At 38.5% G+C, this 18,736-nt stretch overlaps 1 protein-coding gene across 1 annotated transcript in view; it reads left to right on the forward strand.

The window, feature by feature from the left end:
• The window catches only part of BLVRA (biliverdin reductase A), a 229,804-nt gene that overhangs the window by 158,671 nt on the left and 52,397 nt on the right, over positions 1-18,736 (forward strand). The window contains exon 8 of the mRNA XM_036246321.1: positions 5,753-5,860. Within this exon, the coding sequence (XP_036102214.1) occupies positions 5,753-5,860 (108 nt within the window). The remainder of the gene's footprint in view (positions 1-5,752; positions 5,861-18,736) is intronic.

Below are 18,736 nucleotides of genomic sequence, written 5' to 3' on the forward strand. Positions count from 1 at the left end.
CTATTCGGGGACTTTTTTGGTTCCATATGAACTTTTGAAATATTTGTTCTAGTTCTGTGAAATATGTCGGTGGTATTTTGATGGAGATTGCATTGAATCTATAGATTGCTTTGGGTAGTATGGACATTTTAATGATGTTAATTCTTCCAATCCATGAACAGAGTATGTGCTTCCACTTTTTTATATCTTCTCTATTGTTTTTTTCAATGACCTGTATTTTTGTGCAAATGGGTCCTTTACTTCTTTGGTTAAGTTTATTCCTAGGTATCTTAATTTTTTTGGCGCGATGGTAAATGGGATTGTTTTTTGAGTTTCTCTTTCTGTGAGTTCATCATTAATGTACAAGAATGCCGTTGATTTCTTGACATCAATTTTGTATCCTGCTACTTTGCCAAATTCATTTATTAAGTCTAATAGATTTCTAATGGAGTTTTTAGGGTTTTCTATGTATAATATCATGTCGTCTGTAAATAATGTTTCACTTTCTCCTTTCCATTTTGGATCCCTTTTATTTTTTCCTCATGTTTGATTGCTGTGGCTAAGACTTCCAGTACTATGTTAAATAAGAATGGTGAAAGTGGACATCCCTGTCTTGTTCCTGTTCTTAATGGAAATGTTTTTAGTTTATGTAGGTCTTTCATATATGGCCTTTATTATGTCGAGAGATGATCCCTCTATTCCCACATTGCTGAGCGTTTTTATCAGAAATAGATGCTGGGTTTTCTCGAAGACTTTTTTGGCACCTATTGATATGATCATGTGTTTTTTATTCATTTCGTTCATGTGGTTTATCACATTTATTGATTTGCGAATATTGTACCAGCCTTGCATCCCTGGGATGAATCCCACTTGGTCATGGTGAATAATTTTTTTAATGTATTGCTGGATCCAATTTGCTAATATTTTGTTCAGGATTTTGGCGTCTATGTTCATCAGGGATATTGTCCTGTAGTTTTCTTTCTTTGTAGTGTCTTTTTCTGGTTTTGGATTAGAATTATGCTGGCCTCATAGAACGTGTTTGGAAGTCTTCCTTCTTCTTGAATTTTTTGAAATAGTTTGAGGAGAATGGGTGTTAGTTCTTTTTTGAATGTTCGGTAAAACTCCCCCGTGAAGCCATCTGGGCCTTGGCTTTTGTTTGCTGGGAGAGTCTTGATTACCTCTTCAATTTCCTTAGTTGTTATTGGTCTGTTCAAGTTTTCTATCTCTTCCCAGTTATTGGTCCAGTTTTGGGAGATTGTGTGTTTCTAGAAATTTGTCCATTTCACATAGATTGTCAAATTTGTTGCCATACAGTTGTTCATAGTAGCTGTTAACGATCTTTTGTATTTCTGTGGTGTTAGTTGTTACTTCTCCTCTTTTATTTCTGATTTTGTGTATTTGGGTTCTCTCTCTTTGTTTCTTGGTGAGTCTAGCTAAGGGTCCATCAATCTTGTTTATCTTTTCGAAAAACCAGCTCTTTGTTTCATTGATCCTTTGAATTGTTTTTTTGGTCTCTATGTCATTTATTTCTGCTCTGATCTTTACTATTTCCTTCCTTCTACTTGCTCTGGGGTTTTCTTTTTGTTTGCTCTTTAGTTCTTAAGTTGTGAGGTTAGACAGTCAATTAGAAATTTTTCTTGCTTCTTGAGGTAGGCCTGTAGTGCTATGAACTTCCCTCTCAGAACTGCTTTCGTTGAATCCCATAGATTTTATGTTGTTGTGTGTTCATTTTCATTGGTTTCCAGGAAGTTTTTAATTTCTTTTTTGATCTCCTCAGTAACCCATTCATTGTTTAATAATATGGTATTTAGCCTCCATTTGTTGAAATGTTTTTGCATATTCTTGTTGCAATTGATTTCTAGTTTCATGCCATTGTGATCTGAGAAGATGCTTGATATGATTTCAATCTTCTTGAACTTGTAGAGATTTAGTTTGTGTCCTATCATGTGGTCTTTCTTTGAGAATGTCCCATGTGCACTTGAGAAGAATGTGTATTCTATAGTTTTGGAGTGTAATTCTCTGTAGATATCTATTAAATCCATTTCGTTTAGTGCTTCATTTACAGTCTCTGTTTCCTTGCTAATATTTTGTCTGGAGGATCTGTCCAGTGTTGTCCATGGAGTGTTGAAGTCCCCTGCTATGATTGTATTGCTGTCGATTTCTCCTTGGAAGTCCTCCAGAAGATTTTAAATATATTTTCGTGGTCCTATATTGGGGGCATATATGTTTTTCAAGGTCATATCTTCCTGTTGGATAGATCCTTTCAATATTATGTAGTGGCCTTCTTTTTCTCTAATTATGGCCTTCATTTTGAAATCTATTTTATCAGATATGAGTATTGCTTCCCCAGCTTTTTTTTGCTTTCCACTTGCTTGAAAAATTTTTTTCCATCCCTTCACTTTCAACTATGTGAGTCTTTTGTTGTGAGGTGGGTCTCTTGTAAACAACATATAGATGAGTTATGCTTTCTTATCCAATCAGCTACTCTGCATCTTTTTATCGAGCATTCAGTCCATTTACATTTAAGGTGATTATTGATATGTACTTATTTATTTCCATTTTTGTTTAGTGTGGTTCTATTTTTCTTTTCATTTCTACTGCTAATTACAGCAGTCCTTTTAACATTTCTTGCAGTGCTGATTTGGTGCTAATGTATTCCCTTAGCCTTTTTTTTTTTTGTCTGGGAAGGTTTTTATTTGACCTTGTATTTTGAATGATAGCCTTGCTGGGTAGAGTAGTCTTGGATTCAGATTCTTGTTTTTCATGACCTTGCTTACTTCATGCCATTCCCTTCTGGTCTGTAGCGTTTCTTGTGAGAAGTCAGCTGAGAGCCTTATGGGGTTTCCTTAGTAGATAACCTGTTGCTTATCTCTTGCTGCTTTTAGGATTCTCTCTTTGTCTTTAATTTTTGGCATTTTAATTACTATGTGTCTTGGTGTGGGCCTGTTTGGGTTCTTCTTACTTGGACTTCTCTGGGCTTTTTGAACTTGAATGCCTTCTTCCTTCATCAAATCAGGGTAGTTTTCTGTGTTTATTTTTTTGAATGTATTCTCTATCTCTTGCTCATTTTCTTCTTTTTCGGGGACTCCTATGATGTGAATATTATTACGTTTCCAGTTGTCCCATAGTTCTCTTAAGCTGTCTTCCTGTTTTTTAATCGTTTTTCCTTTTGTTTTTCCGATTGGTTTTTCTAGCCTGTCTTCTATTCCACTGATCCGGTCCTCAGCTTCCTCTACTCTGCTTTTTAAACCTTCCAATGTGTTTTTCATTTCTGATATGTCATTTTTTATCTCTTCTTGATGGTTTTTAATTTCCAATTGGCTTATTTTCAGTGTCTCTGTGTCCTTACTCATGCTGTTGAGCTTCCTCAAGATCATGCCTCTGAATTCTAGCTCTGTTAACATGCCTAATTGCCCCACAGTGATCTCATCTTCAGTGGATGTCTGTTGCTCTCTCATTTGGCTTCTGTTTCTGTGTTTCACCATTTTGGCTATCACTGTGGGCTTTGGAGCCTGTCAAGTTTTCCCTGTGGGTGTTGGTGTTCTGCAGTTTGTGTCTCCCTCTCCTGGGTTTAGAATAGCGAGGGACGACCCCCTTTAAACACCACTGTCGTCTCAATTTCATGGTTAAAGTTGCTAGCCCAGGAAAGGTACTGTTATCCTCTAGCTTTTTGCCTGGAGGCTAGCAGTCGAGGTTACTTGAAGAGTTTTGTGTTGTCAGTCAATTGAAAACCTCCCTCAGGTGCTCAGCATAAGGGGATTTCACGAGGGTGAGGCAGATGCTGGTTGTTATAAGCTTCAATTAGCACTTCAATGGCCCACAGGGTGGGGTTGTATCTCTGAGGGAGGGGCTGCTGCCTCTGCCCAGAGCCCTGGGAAGAGCAATATGGCCACTGTCCTGCGTGGCTGCCACTCAGCAAAAGCTCTGTGTGCCCTCCAAACCCCAAGTGTACTGACACAGTTCCAGTCCAGTCTGCCCTTACTCTGCCGGAGCCCAAGGTGAGTGGCTGTGGCTTTTTTAGCCTCTGTCCCAGCTCTGCGCTGTGGAGCCGCTTGGAAGTGTAACCCGAGGGCACTGCTCACAGCTGAGGCTTCTGCCAGCTGCTGTCTGTGGTCTCCCAGCTCCTGTCTTGCACCTTCGCAAGCCTACCAGGATCAAGTCAGTGTCCTTGGTTATATGGTCTACGCAAGCTGCTTTTCTGTTGGTTTTTCCTGTCGATTTGTCTGTGTTATAGTTGTAATTCCAGTTTTGTTCTGGGAGGCAGTCTGTGTAGCTTCTGCTCACTCTGCCGCCATTTTGGAATCAAAATTTTCTTCTTATGGCTAAATAATATTCGTGTGTGTGTGTAATCACATTTTCTTTATCCATTCATCCATCATTGGACACTTAGATTCCTTCCATGTCTTGGCTATTATAAATAATGCTGCAATGAACATAGGGGTGCATATATCTTTTGAAGTTAGTGTTTTTGTTTCCTTCAGATAAGTACCTGCAAATGGAATTGCTGGATCATAAGTTAATTTTATCTTTAGTTTTCTGAGGAACCTCCACACTGTTTTTCACAGTGGCTGTGTCAATTTACATTTCCACCATCAGTGAAATAAATGATATTTTGATACCAAGATTTGTATGCTTGGTTTGCTCGTTGCTTTTGCTTTTCAGGTATCTTGGCTTCTAAGTCCTTTCAGTGAAGTGACCTGAGAAAATATGTATATGAATGTGTGTTTGTGTGTGTATTCATGTGTATATTTGTATACTGTATTGGCCACATTTATCACAATAGATCACTGAGTGAATGACAGAAAAATAATTGATGCAGTTGAAAGGTAATTTGAAAGGTAAAAGTCTTCTTAATGACCATGGATATGGAAATACAGAAATGGACATGTAGAAATAGTGCTAGAGAAAATACAATATGCTCTGAAACATGGTTTAACTTCCCAAATGCCCAGCCTCCACTCATAAACATGCACATATGGACAGAATTTTTCTAGTAGGAGAGAACTGCTACTTATTGTAAGAAGGTCTGGTATTATTTATGGGTAAGGGGTTGGGTGGGAGGAATCTCACTCTCCCATACACCTAACTCTCTTGAGACTCGGAAGATATTCCTGCTCACTCAGTGAGGTGCAAAACATTCTGGCTTGTTTTCTGTGAATGTGAGTTAAACAAAAGCTGATGTCCCAGGAGTTATCTTTCAGTAGCCCAGATTTCTCTCTGTGTTTCAGTGAAGGTGTAGATCATAACCACACTTTGTACTTAATCACAAAATGGTCTGGGTATGTCATGAAATTTCTGGCTGAGATATGAAGAACCACTAGAGCAAAAATGTTTAAACAGCTTTTCAAAACAATTTAATGAATATTAAGATTTTATCTTCCCTCTAACCCACATAATTTAAAATGTCATATGCTTCTTTCAGTTCTTTGAAATAAAGTCTAACTTTGGCTCCTTCTTCTTTAATGTTGACGATTTTTTTTGTGTGTGTGTCTTAAATTTTTATGCTACACTATTCTCTTCTGATTCTTCCCTGATTTTAACTTGCCTTTGAGGCAGGTGGATATCATCTTGCTTTCTTAGATTTTTATTTCTGTTGTAATTTTAGAATTGGCACTACCTACAGCTGGGATGTTCAAAGGTGTAATTAGTTCCCAGATTGATTTCAAGGTCCGTATGTCCTTTGGTGCTGGGAGAAGACAGATTTAGACTCTGGGATGCACAGCTCTACACAATTGATGATGACTGCCTTTTTACTTTATTTTTGTCATAACAGGGAAAGTCTTGCATGAGGAACATGTTGAGCTCTTGATGGAAGAGTTTGTATTTCTGAAAAAAGAAGTGGTCGGGAAAGAACTGCTGAAAGGGTCTCTTCTCTTCACAGGTGAGTTCATGTGTAACTGGTGAGGCCAGGATGCCAGCTGGCTTATTTCCTAGCTCTATAATGTGTGAGCTTTGATTTATTTCTACTTAAGACTCTCTGACTGAGCGCCAGTTTAATTTATTATACATCCACAAACAATAAAAATATCTTTTTTTTTTCAAATGAGATTTAATTGCTTGGTGGGTTTAGGTAAAAAGTGTATTAAAAATCTTAAGCATAGTTATGCCACTGTCCCAATCTAATACGTAGAATTTTCCGTTGTGAAATCTTAGCAAACTAGACATTGTTTTTCCCAGGAAGTTGATAATGAAACCTCTCTTTTAAAAAAGGATGGAGGGAAAGGTTCTTGGAGGGAAGAGCATTTTGTGGAGCAAATAGAACATGCTAGCCTCCTTTTTCCTTCCACGGGTAACAAAGACATTGGCTGTGTCCAAAATATTGGATCTGCCTTATATTTGGCTATTTACTTTATATTGGTAATTCTTTGTGCACCTCCATTAATAATAAGAAATAAGCATCCTGGAGTCTCCTACTCTTGTAGTCACCTTTGGATTAACTCCTTATATTCTACACCATATTCTGGACTCCTTTTCTGGCCACCTTTCCTGAGAGCTTTCATTAAAGAAATGAAATTCTGACATGGCCTGGCATTGCCTTTTTTTTTTTTTTTTTCCATTTCTCAATTACATGTCTGTGTGAGATCAGATTTTCTCCATATACTTAGGCATGATACTATTACAAATTGATTGATAGAGTACTATATATAGGAATCCAGACCTTTTCTCTTGTTAGACATTAAAGAGATTGGCAAAAATGTAAAACAATACCATCTTCTCAGTTGATATATTTCTGTTTGGAAAAATATAGATGCTTTCATGAAATGCCTTTTTTATATCATTTTTTAATATTTTATTTTTTACTTTATTTTTATTGTTGACATTATTACAGATGTTCCAATTATCTTCCAATTATCCCCACCATTTGCCCACCTTCACCCAGCTCCTACCACCCCTTCCTTCTGGCCATCAACACACTGTTATCTGTGTCTATGGGTTAGGCATATATGTTCTTTTGGATAATTCCTTCGCCTTATGTTATCTAGTACCCTTCTCCCAATTCCCCCTCTGGGAGCTGTCAGTCTGTTCTATGTATCCATGCCTCTGTTTCTGTTTTGTTGAGTTTATTTTGTTCATTAGATTCCACATATAAGTGAGATTATATGGTATTTGTATTTCTCTGACTTGTTTATTTGACTTAGCATAATAATATCCGGGTCCATCCATGCTATCTGTCGAAAAGGGTAAGATTTCCTTCTTTCTTATAACTGCATAGTATTCCATTGTGTAAATGTACCACAGTTTTTTAATGCACTCATCTACTAATGGGCACTTGGGCAGTTTCCAGATATTAGCTATTTTAAATAATGCTGCTATGAACATAGGAGTGCTTATATTCTTTCAAATTGGTGCTTCCAAATTTTTAGGATATATTCCCAGAAATGGGATCATTTGATCAAAGAGGGAGTTTCATTTCTAATTTTTTGAGGAAGCTCTATACTATTTTCCACAGTTGCTGCACCAGTCTGCATTACCACAAACAGTGCACCAGGGATCGTTTTTCTCCATATCCTCAACAGCACTTCTTGTCTGTTGATAAATTGATTGATTAGGTAGTGTTTTTATTTTATTTTATTATTTTTTAAACATGTTTTTATTTTTTAGAGATAGAAGAAGGGAGAGAGAGACAGAAATATTGATGTGAGAGAAAGATACATTGATCAGCTGCCTCCTACACACTCCCCACTGGGAATCGAGCCCACAACCTGGACATATGCCCTGATTGGGAATCAAACAGGAACCTGTCTGTCCAGGGGACGATGCTCAATCCACTCAGCTATACCAGTTGGGCTAGGTAGTGATTTAAGAATGTTTTCATTTTAATAAAAAATTTTAATGTTGACATTATTGCAGGTGTCCCCCTTCCAACCCCCTGCCATTTGCCCACCTCTACTCCCCACCAACTCCCCCTCTCTTGCCCGTCAACAAACTATTGTCGGTGTTCATGGGGTATGCATATATGTTATTTAGCTAATCTCTTCACCTTCTTTATCTAGTCATGCACACCCACATCCTTTCAGATACCAGCCAGTCTGATCCATGTGTCTATGCTTCTGGTTTCATTTTGTTCATCAGTTTTGTTCATTCATTAGACTCCACATATTAGAGATATCTAATGGTATTTGTCTTTCTCTGACTAGCGTATTTCGCTTAGCATAATACTCTCCAGGTCCATCCATGCTGTTGCAAAGTATAAGAGTTCCTTCTATTTTATAGCCACATTGCATAAGCGTACCATAGCTTCTTTTATCCACTCATCTGCTGATAGGTGCTTGACTGATTCCAGATCTTGGATAATGTATATAAAAGTTGCTATAAACATAGAGATGCATACATTATTTCTGATTAGTGTTTCAGTATTCTTTTTTACTATTTTTTTAAATTTATTTTTGTTATATATGTTTCTCCTTTTGTCCCTACTGATTGCCCACTCCCTCTCCCTCCTCGCCCTGTCCCCAGCTTTGTTGTCCATGTCCATTGTTCATGCATACATGCATATAAATTATGTGCTTTATCTCTCCCTCCCCTCTTCTGGGGATTGTCAGTCTGTACCCCACTTTCACATCTCTGGGACTACCCAATTTCTCAGACTATTATGTTCACTATATTCCACAAATAAGTGAGATCAGGTGGTATTTGTCTTTTTCTGCTTGGCTTGTTTTGCTAAGGATAATAACTTTCCAGGTCCCTCCATGTCATCTCAGGATAAGAGATCTTTCTTTCTTACAGTTGCATAGAACTCCATTGTGTATATGTACCACTGCTTTGTTATACATTTGTCTACTGATGGACACTTGGGCTGTTTCCAGATCTTAGCTATTGTAAATAGTGCTGCTGTGAACATGGGGGGTACATATGTTCTTTCTGATTGGTGTTTCAGGCTTCTTAGGGTATATTCCTCAAGTGGGATCACTGGGTCAAATGGAAGTTCAGTTTTTAATTTTTTGAGGTAATATATTGTTCTCCATAGTGGCTGCACCAGAGTCTGCATTCCCACCAGCAGTGTACTAGAGTCCCCTTTTCTCCACACCCTCGCCAACACTTGTTTGATGATTTGTTCATGGCGGCCATTCTGACAGGTGTGAGGTGATACCTCATTTTTGTTTTAATTTTCATCTCTCTGATGATTAGTGATATTGAGCATTTTTTCTTATGTCTCTTACCCATTTGTATGTCCTGTTTGGAAAGGTGTCTATTTAGGTCCTCTGCCCATTTCTTAATTGGGTTCTTTGTCTTCCTTTTGTTGAGTTGTATGAGCACAGTATATATATTGGAAATTAACCCCTTATCTGATGTATTGTTGGCAGTTATGCTCTCCCATACAGTGGATTACGTTTCCATTTGGTGGTGGTTTCCTTTGCTGTGCAGAAGCTTTTGAGTTTGATGTAGGCCCATCTGTTCATCTTCTCCTTTGTTTCTGTTGCCTTAGGTGATGTGTCAGTGAAAATTCTGCTGCATATGATGTCAACTTTTGTTGCCTACATTTTCTTCTAGGATTTTTATGGATTCATGAGTCACATTTAAGTCTTTTATCCATGTTGATTTTATTCTTGTGTATGGTGTAAGTTGGTGGTCTAGTTTTATTTTTTTGCATGTCGCTGTCCAATTTTCCCAACACCATTTATTAAAGAGGCTGTCTTTACCCCACTGCATGCTCTTGCCACCTTTGTCAAATATTAATTGAATATATTGCTTTGGGTCCATTTCTGGGTTCTCTGTTCTGTCCCACTGGTCTATATGCCTATTTTTGTGCCAGTACCAGGCTGTTTTGATTACGGTGGCTTTGTAGTATAATCTGAAATCTGGTAATGTGATCCCTTCAACTTTGTTCTTCTTTTTCAAGATTGCTGTGGCCATTTAAGGTCTTTTTTTGGTTCCATATCAACTTTTGAAGTGTTTATTCTAGGTCTGTGAAGTATGTCATTGGTATTCTAATGGGGATTGCACTGAATCTATAGATTGCTTTGAGTAATATGGACATTGTAATGATGTTAATTCTTCCAATCCATGGACAAGGTATGTGCTTCCACTTTTTTATATCTTCCTCTTTTTCCCTTTTCAATGACTGTAGTTTTCTGAAAATAAGTCCCTTATTTCTTTGGTTAAGTTTATTCCTAGGTATCATAATTTTTTTGCCACGATGGTAAATGGTATTTTTGTTTAGTTTCTCTTTCTGTGAGTTCATCATTGGTCATTGTTATATAAGAATGCATTAATTTCTTGACATTAATTTTGTATCCTGCTACTTTGCCAAATTCATTTATTTTTTATTAATTAATTAATTTATGTTAGTTACAGATGTTTTTCCTTTTCCCCCCACTGATTCCCACTTCCCCTTCCCTCCCTGCCCTATCCCCAGCTTTGTTGTCCATGTCCATTATTCAGGAATACAAGCATATAAGTTCTGTGGTTTATCTCTCCCCTACCACCCACTCTTCTGGGGATTGTCAGTCTTATACCGCACTTCCACGTCTCTGGAACTACCCCATTCCTCAGACTGTTATGTTCATTATACTGCACAAATAAGTGAGATCATATGATACTTGTCTTTCTCTGTTTGGCTTGATTCGCTTAGGATAATACGTTCCAGGTCCCTCGATGTAGTCTCAAAGGATAAGAGATCTTTTTTTCTTACAGCTGCATAGTACTCCATTGTGTATATGTACCACAGTTTTTTTATCCATTCGTCTACTGATGGAGACTTAGGCTGTTTCCAGATCTTAGCTATTGTAAATGGTTCTGCTACAAACATGGGTGTACATATGTTCTTTCTGATTGGTGTTTCAGGCTTCTTAGGGTATATTCCTAGAAGTGGCATCACTGGGTCAAATGGAAGTTCAATTTTTAATTTTTTGAGGTAACACCATATTGTTTTCCATTGTGGCTGCACCAGTCTGCATTCCCACCAGCAGTGTACTAGAGTCCCTTTTCTCCACACCCTCGCCAACACTTGCTGGATGATTTGTTGATGGTGGTCATTCTGACAGGTGTGAGGTGATACCTTATTGTTGTTCTAATTTGCATCTCTCTGATGATTAGTGATGTTGAGCATTTCTTCATGTGTTTCTTGGCCATTTGTATGTCCTGTTTGGAGAGGTGTCTATTTAGTTCCTCTGCCCATTTTTTAATTGGGTTCTATGTCTTCCTTTTGTTGAGTTGTATGAGCACCTTATATATATTGGAAATAGACCCCTTATCTGATGTATCATTGGCAATTATGCTCTCCCATACAGTGGGTAGCCTTTCCGTTATGATGATTGTATGTTTTGCTGTGCAGAAGCTTTTGAGTTTGATGTAGTCTCATGTGTTCATTTTCTCCTTTGTTTCTATTGCCTTAGGTAAGGTATCAGTGAAAATTCTGCTGCATATGATGTCTGAAATTTTGTTGCCTACAGTTTCTTATAGGATGTTTATGGATTCATGAGTCACATTTAAGTCTTTTATTCATGTTGATTTAATTCTTGTGCATGGTGTAAGTTGGTGGTCTAGTTTTATTTTTTTGCATGTCGCTGTCCAATTTTCCCAACACCATTTATTAAAGAAGCTGTCTTTATCCCACTGTATGCTCTTACCACCTTTGTCAAATATTAATTGAGCATATTGCCTTGGGTCCATTTCTTAGTTCTCTGTTCTGTCCCACTGATCTATATGCCTGTTTTTGTGCCAGTACCAGGCTGTTTTGATCACAGTGGCTTTGTAGTATAACCTGAAATCTGGTAATGTGATCCTTCCTACTGTGTTCTTCTTTTTCAAGGTTGCTGTGGCTATTCGATGTCTTTTTGGGTTCCATATCAACTTTGGAAGTATTTGTTCTAGTTCTGTGAAATATGTCAGTGGTGTTTTGATGGGGATTACATTGAACCTATAGATTGCTTTTGGTAGCAAGGACATTTTAATGATGTTTATTCTTCCAATCCATACACAGGGTATGTGCTTCTACTTTTTTATATCTTCCTCTATTTCTTTTTTCAGTGACCTGTAGTTTTCTATGAATAGGTTCTGTATTTCTTTGGTTAAGTTTATTCCTAGGTATCATAATTTTTTTGCCACGATGGTAAATGGTATTTTTGTTTAGTTTCTCTTTCTGTGAGTTCATCATTGGTCATTGTTATATAAGAATGCATTAATTTCTTGACATTAATTTTGTATCCTGCTACTTTGCCAAATTCATTTATTTTTTATTAATTAATTAATTTATGTTAGTTACAGATGTTTTTCCTTTTCCCCCCACTGATTCCCACTTCCCCTTCCCTCCCTGCCCTATCCCCAGCTTTGTTGTCCATGTCCATTATTCAGGAATACAAGCATATAAGTTCTGTGGTTTATCTCTCCCCTACCACCCACTCTTCTGGGGATTGTCAGTCTTATACCGCACTTCCACGTCTCTGGAACTACCCCATTCCTCAGACTGTTATGTTCATTATACTGCACAAATAAGTGAGATCATATGATACTTGTCTTTCTCTGTTTGGCTTGATTCGCTTAGGATAATACGTTCCAGGTCCCTCGATGTAGTCTCAAAGGATAAGAGATCTTTTTTTCTTACAGCTGCATAGTACTCCATTGTGTATATGTACCACAGTTTTTTTATCCATTCGTCTACTGATGGAGACTTAGGCTGTTTCCAGATCTTAGCTATTGTAAATGGTTCTGCTACAAACATGGGTGTACATATGTTCTTTCTGATTGGTGTTTCAGGCTTCTTAGGGTATATTCCTAGAAGTGGCATCACTGGGTCAAATGGAAGTTCAATTTTTAATTTTTTGAGGTAACACCATATTGTTTTCCATTGTGGCTGCACCAGTCTGCATTCTCACCAGCAATGTACTAGAGTCCCCTTTTCTCCACACCCTCACCAACACTTGAGGTTTGATGATTTGTTGATGGTGGTCATTCTGACAGGTGTGAGGTGATACCTTATTGTTGCTTTAATTTGCATCTCTCTGATGATTAGTGATGTTGAGCATTTCTTCATATGTCTCTTAGCCATTTGTATGTCCTGTTTGGAGAGGTGTCTATTTAGTTCCTCTGCCCATTTTTTAATTGGGTTCTATGTCTTCCTTTTGTTGAGTTGTATGAGCACCTTATATATATTGGAAATAGACCCCTTATCTGATGTATCATTGGCAATTATGCTCTCCCATACAGTGGGTAGCCTTTCCGTTATGATGATTGTATGTTTTGCTGTGCAGAAGCTTTTGAGTTTGATGTAGTCTCATGTGTTCATTTTCTCCTTTGTTTCTATTGCCTTAGGTAAGGTATCAGTGAAAATTCTGCTGCATATGATGTCTGAAATTTTGTTGCCTACAGTTTCTTATAGGATGTTTATGGATTCATGAGTCACATTTAAGTCTTTTATTCATGTTGATTTAATTCTTGTGCATGGTGTAAGTTGGTGGTCTAGTTTTATTTTTTTGCATGTCGCTGTCCAATTTTCCCAACACCATTTATTAAAGAAGCTGTCTTTATCCCACTGTATGCTCTTACCACCTTTGTCAAATATTAATTGAGCATATTGCCTTGGGTCCATTTCTTAGTTCTCTGTTCTGTCCCACTGGTCTATATGCCTGTTTTTGTGCCAGTACCAGGCTGTTTTGATCACAGTGGCTTTGTAGTATAACCTGAAATCTGGTAATGTGATCCCTCCTACTGTGTTCTTCTTTTTCAAGGTTGCTGTGGCTATTCGATGTCTTTTTGGGTTCCATATCAACTTTGGAAGTATTTGTTCTAGTTCTGTGAAATATGTCAGTGGTGTTTTGATGGGGATTACATTGAACCTATAGATTGCTTTTGGTAGCAAGGACATTTTAATGATGTTTATTCTTCCAATCCATACACAGGGTATGTGCTTCTACTTTTTTATATCTTCCTCTATTTCTTTTTTCAGTGACCTGTAGTTTTCTATGAATAGGTTCTGTATTTCTTTGGTTAAGTTTATTCCTAGGTATCTTAATTTTTCTTCCGCAATGGTTAATGGGATTGTTTTCTTAGTTTCTCTTTCTGTGAGTTCATCATTGGTGTATAATAATGCCATCAATTTCTTGACGTTAATTTTGTATTCTGCTACATTTCCAAATTCATTTATTAAGTCTAGTAAATTTTTGATGGAGTCTTTGGGGTTTTCTATGTATAGTATCATGTCCTCTGCGAATAATGACAGTTTCACTTCCTCCTTTCCAATTTGGATCCCTTTTATTTTTTCTTCTTGTCTGATTGCTGTGGCTAAGACCTCCAGTACTATGTTAAATAAGAGTGGCAAAAGTGGGCATCCTTGCCTTGTTCCTGTTCTTAAGGGAAATGTTTTTAATTTTTGTCCATTGAGTATGATGTTGGCTGTAGGTCTTTCATATATGGCCTTTATTATGTCAAGATATCCCTCTCTTTTCACATTGCAGAGTGTTTTTATCAGAAATGATTGCTGGATTTTGTCGAATGCTTTTTCAGGTCTATTGATATGATCATGTGGTTTTTATTCTTCATTTTCTTTATGTGGTGTATTACGTTTATTGATTTTCGAATATTGTACCAGCTTTGAATCCCTGGGATGAATCTCACTTGTTCATGGTGAATATTTTTTTTTTTTTTTTATCCTCACCGGAGGACATTTTTCCATTTTTTGTACAGATAGAGTGGGAGGGAGAGAGAGGAAAGGAGAGAGAGAGAGAGAAACATCGACGTGAAGGGACACATCGAGTGGCTGCCACCCGCACGACCAACCAGGGCCGGGGACAAACTGCAACCGAGGTACGTGCCCTTAGCGGGAACCGAACCCGGGTCTCTCCGGACCGCAGGCCGACGCTCTAACCGCTGAGCCAAACCGGCCAGGGCGTGAATATTTTTTTTAATGTATTGTTGGATCCAATTTGCTAGTATTTTGTTCAGGAGTTTGACATCTATATTCATCAGGGATATGGCCCTGTAGTTTTCTTTCTTTGTTGTGTCTTTTTCTGGTTTTGGAATTAGAATTATGCTGGCCTCATAAAACGAGTTTGGAAGTCTTCCTTCTTCTTGAATTTTTTGAAATAGTTTGAAGAGAATGGGTGTTAATTCTTCTTTGAATGTTTGGTAAAACTCCCTCAGGAAGCCATCTCGGCCTGGGCTTTTGTTTGCTGGGAGAGTCTTGATTACATCTTCAATTTTCTTAGTTGTTATTGGTCTGTTCAACTATTCTGTCTCTTTTGGTCCAGTTTTGGGAGACTATGTGTTTCTAGAAATTTGTCCATTTTGCTTAGATTGTCGAATTTGTTGCCATACAATGTTTGTAGTAGTTGTTAATGATGGTTTATATTTCTGTGGTGTCACTTCTTATCTCTCCTCTTTCATTTATGATTATGTATATATGGATTCTCTCTCTTTGTTTTTTGGTGAGTCTAGCTTAGGTGATTATCTTTTCGAAAAACCTGGTCTTTGTTTCATTGATACTTTGAATTGTTTTTTTGGACTCTATGTCATTTATTTCTGCTCTGATGTTTACTATTTCCTTCCCTCTACTTGCTCTAGGGTATTTTCTATTTTTGTTTGCTCTCTAGTTCTTTAAGTCATGAGGTTAGATAGTCTATTATAGATTTTTTTTTTTTTTTTTGGAGGTAGGCCTGTAGTACTGTGAACTTCCCTCTCAGAACCCTTTTGGTGCATCCCATTGATTTTGTATTGTTGTGTCTTTGTTTTCATTGTTTTCCAGGAAGATTTTTATTTCTTCCTTGATCTCCTCGGTGACCCATTTGTTGTTTAATAACATGCTATTTAGCTTCCATGGGTTCAAATGTCTTTGTATGTTCTTCTTGCAATTGATTTTTGATTTCATGTCATTGTGATCTGAGAAGATGCTTGATATGATTTCAGTCTTCTTGAACTTGTAGAGACTTAGTTTGTTTATTAACATGCGGTCTATCTTTGAGAATATCTCATGTGCACTTGAGAAGAATGTGAATTCTGTAGTTTTCGGGTGTAATTCTCTGTAGATATCTATTAAATCCATTTGGTCTAGTGGTTCCTTTAGAGTCTGTTTCCTTGCTAAGCTTTTTGTCTAGAGGATCTATCCAGTGCTGTCCACGGGGTGTTGAAGTCCCCTCCTATGATTGTATTGCTATCAGTTTCTTCTTTGACATCCTCCAGAAGATTTTTAATATATTTTGGTGCTCCTATATTTGGTGCATATATGTTTATCAAGGTTATATCTTCTTTTTGGATGGATGCTTTCAATATTATGTAGTGGCCTTCCTTGTCTCTAATTATGGCCTTCATTTTGAAATCTATTTGATCAGATATGAGTATTGCTACCCCAGCTTTTTTTTTTTGCCTTTTGTTTGCTTGGAAGATTTTTTTTCATCCCTTCACTTTCAACCTATGTGGGTGTTTTGTTGTGAGGTGGGTCTCTTGTAAACAATGTATAGATGAGTCGTGCTTTCTTATCCAATCAGCTACTCTGTGTCTTTTTATGGGAGCATTCAATCCATTTACATTTAAGGTGATTATTGATATGTACTTATTTATTGCCATTTTGTTTAGTGTGGTTCTACTTTTCTTCCTATTTCTTCTGCTAATTACAGCAGTCCTTTTTAACATTTCTTGCAGTTCTGGTTTGGTGCTAATGTATTCCCTTATCCTTTTTTTTTTTTGTCTGGGAAGCCCTTTATTCGACCTTCTATTTTGAATGATAGCCTTACTGGGTAGAGTAGTTTTGGATTCAGATCCTCGTTTTTCAAAATCTTGATTACTTCATGCCATTCCCTTCTGGCCTATAGTGTTTCTTGTGAGAAGTCAGCTGAGAGCCTTATGGGGTTTCCTTTGTAGGTAACCTGTTGCTTCGCCCTTGCTCCTTTTAGGATTCTTGACCCGTCCCGCAGGTCGAGCAACGAGGACTCTAGAGGGGGAGTGAGGATGAGGAGGGACAAGAGACACTAGAAATGGAGACAAGACAGGATTCTGATTAAGTCTCGTTTATTTTCGGTAGATCCACAGTATATATAGGGCAAGAAGCAGAAAAATAAGAACATTTGTTGCCAAACGATATTTGGGGTAACCACCCCGAAGCAGTATCAAGTAAATATAACGTAAATATCCCGGGTGGAACAAAAGACAAACAGAGCATAACTGGCTGAGTAAATGGTTACTTAAAGGAATGCAGAAACATTGTATGCAGAGATGCAGAGATATCCTGCCTTGGGGCAGGAGATGGCAGAGCAGATTTTAGCAAAATGGATGCCATGCAAACAGTCTCCCACAGATTCTCTCTTTTTCTTTTAATTTTTGGCACTTTGATTACTATGTGTCTTGTTTTGGGCCTGTTTGGGTTCTTACTTGGGCTTCTCTGTGCTTTTTGAACCTGAATGCCTTCTTCCTTCACCAAGTTAGGGAAGTTTTCTATCACTATTTTTTCAAATAGATTCTCTAACCCTTGCTCATTTTCTTCTTCTTCAGGGACTCCTATGATGTGAATAATATTATGTTTCCAGTTGTCCCACAGTTCTCTTAAGCTGTCTTCCTGCCTTTTAATTTTTTTCTCTTTTTGGTTTTCTGATTGGTTGATTTTTTTCTAGCCTGTCTTCTAATTCACTGATCCAGTCTTCAGCTTCCTCTTCTCTGCTATTTAGACTTTCCAATTTGTTTTATTTTATTTCTGATATGTCATTTTTCATTTCTTTGTGGTTTTTAATTTTCAACTGGTTGAGTTTTGTCATTTCTATATCTTTACTCATGGTGGTCATGTCCTTACACATGCTGTTGAGCTTCCTCAAGATCATGGCTCTGAATTCTAGTTCTGTTAACTGCATCTCATTTATTTCATCTTTGGTAGGGGTCTCTTGTTCTTTCATTTGGGTTTTGTTTCTGTGTTTCACCATTTTGGCTATCACAGTGGGCTTTGGACCCTGCCAAATTTTCCCTGTAGGTGTTGGTGTTCTGCTGTTTGTGTCTCCGTCTCATGGGTTAGGATGAGGCAGGGAGGACCCACTTTAAACACCACTGTCAAGTCTTACTTTCCTGGTTAGAGTTGCTAGCCCAGGTAATGGTAGTTATCCTCTAGCTTTTTTGCCTGGAGGCTATTGGTAGAGGTCACCTGAAGAACCTTGGTTTCTGAGTTGAATGATAAACTCCCTCAGGTGCTCAGTGTAAGAGGATTTCCAGAGGTTGGGGCAGATGCTGGTTGTTCAAGGGTCTCAGTTAGCATTTCAATGGCCATCAGGTGTGGTTGAATCTCCGAGGGAGGGGTCGCAGCCTCTCCCCAGGGCCCTGGGAAGGAATAAGATGACCATAGTCCTGCATGGCTGCAACTCAGCAAAAGCTCTGAGTGCCCTCCCAATCCCAAGTGTCCCCACACAGTTCCAGTCCAGTCTGCCCTCCCTCTGTCGGAGCCCAAGGTGAGTGCTTGCTGCTAACTTAGCCTCTGTCCAGGCTCTGCGCTGTGGAGCCGCCTGGGACTTTAACCCGAGGGCCCCTCTCCCAGCTAAGGCCTTTGCTCCCGGCTGAGACTATGGCAGCTCCCAGCTGAGTGCAAAGCACCTTGCCAAGGGTGCAGCTCCCAGCTAAGGTCGCAGGTCCCAGTGTATCCTACAGGTCCCAGCCGAGCCCGCAGGTCCCAGCCGAGGCCCCGGGTCCCAACCGCGGCCGCAGGTCCCAGCCAAGGTTGCAGGTTTCAGCCAAGCCCGCAGGTCCCAGCCCAGGCCGCTGCAGACCGTGGCCTCCCGGCCCCCTCTCGCATCTTCGCAAATTTACCAGGATTGAGTCAGTGTCCCTGGTTATGTGGTCCTCCAAGCTGCTT

The sequence above is a fragment of the Molossus molossus genome, unplaced genomic scaffold (assembly GCF_014108415.1).
Source record: "Molossus molossus isolate mMolMol1 unplaced genomic scaffold, mMolMol1.p scaffold_m16_p_7, whole genome shotgun sequence".
Lineage (NCBI taxonomy): Eukaryota > Metazoa > Chordata > Mammalia > Chiroptera > Molossidae > Molossus > Molossus molossus.